General features: G+C 48.0%; 1 protein-coding gene across 12 annotated transcripts in view; it reads right to left on the minus strand.

Moving 5' to 3' along the window:
* Positions 1-5,415, minus strand: part of LOC109512904 (calcium/calmodulin-dependent protein kinase type II subunit gamma) — a 28,055-nt gene extending 22,640 nt beyond the window's left edge. For 5 of the 12 annotated variants that reach the window (XM_019865082.1, XM_019865043.1, XM_019865006.1 and 2 more), the window contains exons 1-2: positions 5,159-5,413; positions 2,772-2,866 (exon numbers count right to left, since the gene is read on the minus strand). In XM_019865082.1, coding sequence (XP_019720641.1) covers positions 2,772-2,866; positions 5,159-5,223 — 160 coding nt within the window. In that variant the 5' untranslated portion in view covers positions 5,224-5,413. Of the gene's footprint in view, positions 1-2,745; positions 2,867-5,158 lie in introns of all 12 variants that reach the window. The other 7 variants (XM_019865068.1, XM_019865092.1, XM_019865050.1 and 4 more) reach the window with 4 other exon arrangements.
* Positions 5,416-6,000: the final 585 nt, after the last annotated feature.

A 6,000-nucleotide genomic window follows, 5' to 3' on the forward strand; every position in this document is an offset into this window, starting at 1 on the left:
GGTGGCTGCACCATGAACACCTGCCATGCACTGGAAGCAAATCAAATAAATCCTTGAAGCGTCAACAAGTTCTGCCAGTCCATAAATAAAACATGCACACGCAAACCGCATTATCATCTTGGTAACATCTGATCATTCATATTTAGGATTTTGGGAGGGGGGGGGGTGTCAACCTGCATGTAACATGTAAATGACGCCACTCCCTGACTCAAAACTACCTTCTGAATGCCTTTAGTCAGGAAGCGCTCACGGAAGTAGAGAGAGCAAAACAAAAAAAACAAAACAGCCCACCCCCCCCAAACTTGAGTGCCTAACAACACTTCCTTTCTGTTCCCATTGCTTCCGTTTGCCTCGCTGCTTCCCGACGCCCTCTTTCCTTCCCTCCCGCCTTCCCCTCCCCTCAGATTACTGCAGTGTTTACCAGAGCTTTGCGAGACTTACCCACCAGGCCACGCGTGAGGTCACACTCGCACCATCAGGCTAAAAAAAAAGAAAAAAAAACCCAAAACACCCTACCAGTCAAATCCTCACGCAGAGCCTGCCTGGGAGTAACTAGTAGATGTTGCGTTTGCCGTAGTGCGTGTAGGTGCATGTCACTGCAGCTGCACACACCGCGCTGCTATTTGACTCTATGTGTGTGTGTATTTCTCCACACTTGACTCTATTGTGCGTCTCCTTGAGTCTTCACCTTGATGTTGTCCCACTGCTACGAGCCAATGAACTAGGCTTTCTAGAAAACTCTCACCCGATAAATCATTCGGTACACCAGCATCACTGAATGATGCGAGGTCTGCGCGTGAATCTGTGGTGACTCAAATTGAGATGCCGATTAGCCAATAAACACTAACACCGAATCAGAACTTCAGGATTCAAGTGAGAATGAATTATGGCATATTGTCGCGTGTAGTAGAGTCACAGGAATAGCAACGCATGTGACAAATACAGGATATAGATGACTTTTTACTTTGACTTGCAAGGGGACATTTAAGATACGAGCGCTGCGTGGTGGCAGTGAACATAACTCAACTTACACATAACAAGCAGCAGTATGGCAGATAGTGAACGAGTCTTCCAAAAAAAAGAGCCTCCGGGCTGTTTAATGCCACTCCCTGTTAGTTTACTGTCTAAGCGCCCATAAATAAATAGTATTACACTGTGTATTTAAAAGAAGCACGAGGTTTTGCCTTAGGCAGGTCCGCTTAGCTTAATGGTAACAAGCAATTTAAAGCACCAGCCAAGCTAACGAATGGGGCGATTATATCATTAGTGTACATTTTTAGGGAAGTACAATTGTACAGAATGCTATTTTCTTGCGGGAGGGTTGGAACAGATTAATGGCATTTCGATTCATTTCGATGGGGAAAGTGAATTTGAGATAAGAAATATACTACAATTGGATTTTTGTGCAAAAAAAAAAAAAAATACACGGAGATTTTATTTTATGGCCATATCGCCGAGGCCCACGCCAAGATGGCCACTGCTGGACGCCAGAGATGGAACAATAAGTGCCGTAACGCGCACTCGCAGATGCGTGCTATATTAGTGTTACTTCACGCACACGTACACACACAAATGCCGTCAGACGACAACAGGGCAAACGGGGAGGCGCCTATGGAATCTGTGGGGTCTTAGTGCTTGACCAGATACATTTAGCATAAATGGATTAGCCTCAATCCCCCTTTTACGGAGAGACAAGAGAGAGGCCACGAGGAAGACGGGCGAAAGACGGACTTGACGAGAACAAAGGGAGACGCGAGTATGTGTGTTAATGCTAGCACGGGGCATAATTGGGTAGTGGTGGGGGGGGGAGAGGCAATTAGGTTTGTGAAGCCAAGGGAGGTTCCACACAAGTCCGTGCCATGCTTACAACATGGCAGCAGCAAGCCTGCGTGTGTGCGTGCGTGTGTGTGTGTGTGTGTGTGTGTGTGTGTGTGGGCGTGGAGCTGCGCGGCGATGCGGCGGCATATAAAATTCAGGCCCCGAGAGCTGCAGTGCTACGCGAAGACGCCACGGCAACAATTACATTGATTCACATCCTGCCCCTCCGCCGCTACCGCTGCGGTTTTTTATTTCATCCTCGCAAGCCCAGCAGAGCTGTCGAACCCCCCCGCCCCGCTACCAACCCCTCGCTGGAAATTTGGATCAATTGACGGCACAGAGGATGTCCGGAGAAACAAAGTTATTTAATACAGCCTTTGAAAGAAAAAGAAAAAAAAGGCAGGATCATTTAAGCTGATCATAAAACCTTATGATTGAACTGGATATCGCCTCGGCTGTTGGAATTATGGCGGTAGCGAAGAAGAGACAAAACACAAAAGCGTCCTGCTTTAAAACATGCGGCACTCACTGGACTACTTCATTTGGTACACTCACACCATCTTAATTGCATTCAACGCATGAGCTTGCATCTGTTGCGAAAGACACGTTCAGATAGGTAATAAGATTTTTTTTTGAACTGACTAAAGAAGATAATCAAATGGTTGTTGGTGTGATGCAGTGCAGTCAAAATGCAGTCTGCCTGGTGAAAATTGTAAAACTAAAAAAACAACAACAAGAAACAGCAAATAATCAGCAACATCACACCGATTTATGCCTAGTGTGCATCTCTCATAAAAGATTATTCGATATATGGGATGTGATACAACTCAAAGACGGTACAATCGTAATGTCATGTCATGATTTGACTGGGTTGGGTTAAATCCAAACGTATTTTTCGATTCAAATAATTTTTTGTTACACCCCTACCATTTTGTGCGTGCGTGTTAGCATACCTCGCGCAGACAGCTTCTTGGTGTTGATGATTTTGGCGGCGTATTCCTGTCCGGAGGATTTCTTGACACATCGGCGCACCACTGAAAAAGCTCCCCTACAAAAACAAGCCCAGAGAGTTACGAAATAGGCACTTTTCAGCGCATTTCCAGAGCATTAATGTGAAACTAAAGGTCCAGGAACCTTTCAGGTGTGGAACAAATCTGCTTGAAATACAAATAATCAAAAGTTCCCGAAACTGGGAGGTGGAAACACAGCTTTTATCTGTCAAAGTGATACGAAATAAGCATTACTAGATCTCCTCCTACATCTGAGATGCCACCATGGTAGTACCACAATGTAAAGCTGAAAATAAGTAGTATGAACTAAATACTAACCCCGAAATTATGCTTTGGGTTTATACACTAGTTCAAAAATTAGACCATGAATTGTGGTACCTTTTCGTTCCAGGCCCTTTAGGTATTCTACCCCCCTGGTTGCACTGTGTTCTCCAAAGTCCAAATTCAAAGATCACATGGCGTAATTTCCGGTGCGCCTCGACTGCACACTGCTGTCCAAATCCACCCTTCAAATCTGACCACTGTTTCCATGGAAACGGGCCCCGAGCGTAGGCTGCTTCGCAGGACCCTTTTATAGCCTACACTGCTCCACTCTTCTTCTACGCCGCTCTTCTTCAACACTTCGTCTCTAGCAGCCGAGCACATTGCCGCCATCTTGTGGCGGTACAGAAGACAATCAAGTGAGAGTCGCGAGGCCTGTCCAAATTTGCCACAGTTTAGGGGATGCACGCAAGCTCCACGAGGAGCAGCCTTGGAAGGACACCATTTGCGAAGGGTCCTTCAGAGGACAGCGTCACAGGAAGACCCCTGGGGGGTGCATTGCGTACCGTACCACTGGGGGTACCTCAACCCTCACACCGAACTGCAGCCAAAAGAAGGGCTCTCATTGACCCGATGTCAGGATTTATCCACTCCACACCATGTAGTGGTTAACTGAACAGGACCTCTCTGTGGAAACATGGCCTAATATCCGCTCAGGTCATGGACTACACAGCCCAACGACCAAGTACTTCTGACTAATCTTCCATAGACACGCAACTACAATGCTGCAGATGGAATTACATTTGTCATAATCACACAGCCCGAGGTTTATTCTACACACAGCCCCGGATGGAACACTCCATGGTCTACCACACTGCGATTCTGCGCCATCATTTTCAGAGCACCATCATCTCCTGCGTAAGCACTCAGTTACAGGGGAGGGGGCTCCTGGCGACCTGTCAACCCATGAGAGTATCCACCGCGGCCACTGCCGTCGCACTCAGCTCCTCACCACCAGCGCTCGCTCTCCTCTCGCTTTCAATTATTAAGCAGCAAACGAGAGGTGACGGGTGACATTATGCCCCACGTGAAATAACTTGACAGGAATGAGCGATGGTGGAAAAGATGCATTAGTGATTTAAAAAAAAAAAACAGGAGCGAGTGGTCAGTGTTGAAGGAGAGTCAGTATTCAACATCTTTATAAGAGGCATGGCTGATGCTGCCTTTGAGGGGCGGGGGGGGGGGATGATGAGGAGGATGATGATGAAACAGCAGCGGTTGTGATGTCGTCATCAAAATACCGCGAAAACGTACGTCAGCAACTCGTGCGCGTGCTGATTAGGTCCAATTTTAAAAATAATACAACAAAAACTGAGAGCAAACCACGATGCGTTCAAGGACAGCGCTGGTGGGGGGCAGCTGGTGCACGGGGCGTTACGGCGCAGACATTTATAAAAGCAGCCGGGACCGCATGACTTCCTCATTAGGTGATCCGGGGCTATGTAACGTTACTCAACACGGGAGCACAAATCATCTGCAGCTGCTCATTGGGGGTGGGCGGGTGTTGGGTGGGGGGAGGCGGAAAAAAAAAACAGAAAAAGCGGTCGGCCTAACGAGTACAGTCTCCGGACGAGGGAGCCCGCGCGGAGCTGTCAAGAAGAAACCATGGGACGGGGGTGGGGGGGTTGTGGGTAGAGGGGAAATGTCAGCGGCCGGAGGGGGCTCTGCGAGGGCACAAAATGGTGGTTGCGTCTATGTTCACAAACCACCATTCTTGGATTAAAAAAAATGAAATGGGGCTAACACGGCTAGTGGAGTACCGCGATCGTTCTCGAGCCCATAGCCCGACTAACTGCTGCCCTTAGCGGCGGCGACCGAGCGAGCGCGCGCGACATATTGCCACAGCCCCGGCGGTCCCTCCCAAAGCTACCAGAAAAGGTTAGCCTGCTAGCTGGCCAGCCTTGCGATAAAGTGAGGCCAGGTTGTTGCGGGGGTGGGGGACTGGAAGACAAACCCAGTGCGTTTGTGTGTATGTGTGTAGTGTGTGTGTGTGCGCGCGTGCCGCTTACTTCCCGAGCTCCTCGTACAGCTGGTACTCGTCAGTGAACCGGGTGGACGTTGCGGTGGTCGCCATGGTTGGTGCCGTGAGGGGCGAGCCCGAGCCTCGGGGAAGGGGTGGGGGTTGTGACGGCGGCTGGCTCTCCGTGCGCGGGTCCGATCGAGTGGTGCGTAGCCTAGCCTTTCGACACAAGCGAAGTGACAGGCAGGCAAGTCTGAAGAGCAGAGCACAGCACACGCACACACGGAAAGGGAGGAGCTGGCGAGAGGAGGAGTGACGCTGGTGGCGCGTGTGAGCAGAGCGGAGCAATTCTCGCGAGATGTGCTGAAATAAAATCACGCCAAAAAGACAAGCGTGAACATGTGTACTTTGCTTTATAAATGCCGAGAATCTAATTAATCTAATCTCATTTCACCTCATGCTAACATCACAAATATTTTCTTATGGGATTACAGAGAGACAAACGTTCACAGTGATGTTAAATCAACATCTGTCTGGATAGTGAGAGGCAATGATTCCCAACATTACTAGGGTGGATTCAATGCTGAGAGACAATCATTCACACTATTTTAAAATGATTCCATGTTGGGACAGGTATTCTCATTATTACTAATATGTGTTAAAATAGTTGAATGCTGAGAGACAAGCATTCATAGTAGCCTCCGACTAGTTGAATGCGCGACAAGCATTCACACTAAAATGTGTGGTAAAATGGTCATGTGAATCCATGTTGAAATAGTTGAATGGTAAGAGACAATTAGTCATAGTATTACCAATATGGGTTTGAATGCTGAAAGACAAGCATCAACACTAATGTTGAATGTTACAGGCTGAGAGATAAGTATTCACAGC

Source organism: Hippocampus comes, unplaced genomic scaffold (genome assembly GCF_001891065.2).
Source record: "Hippocampus comes isolate QL1 unplaced genomic scaffold, H_comes_QL1_v1.1 scaffold74, whole genome shotgun sequence".
Taxonomy (NCBI): Eukaryota; Metazoa; Chordata; class Actinopteri; order Syngnathiformes; family Syngnathidae; genus Hippocampus; species Hippocampus comes.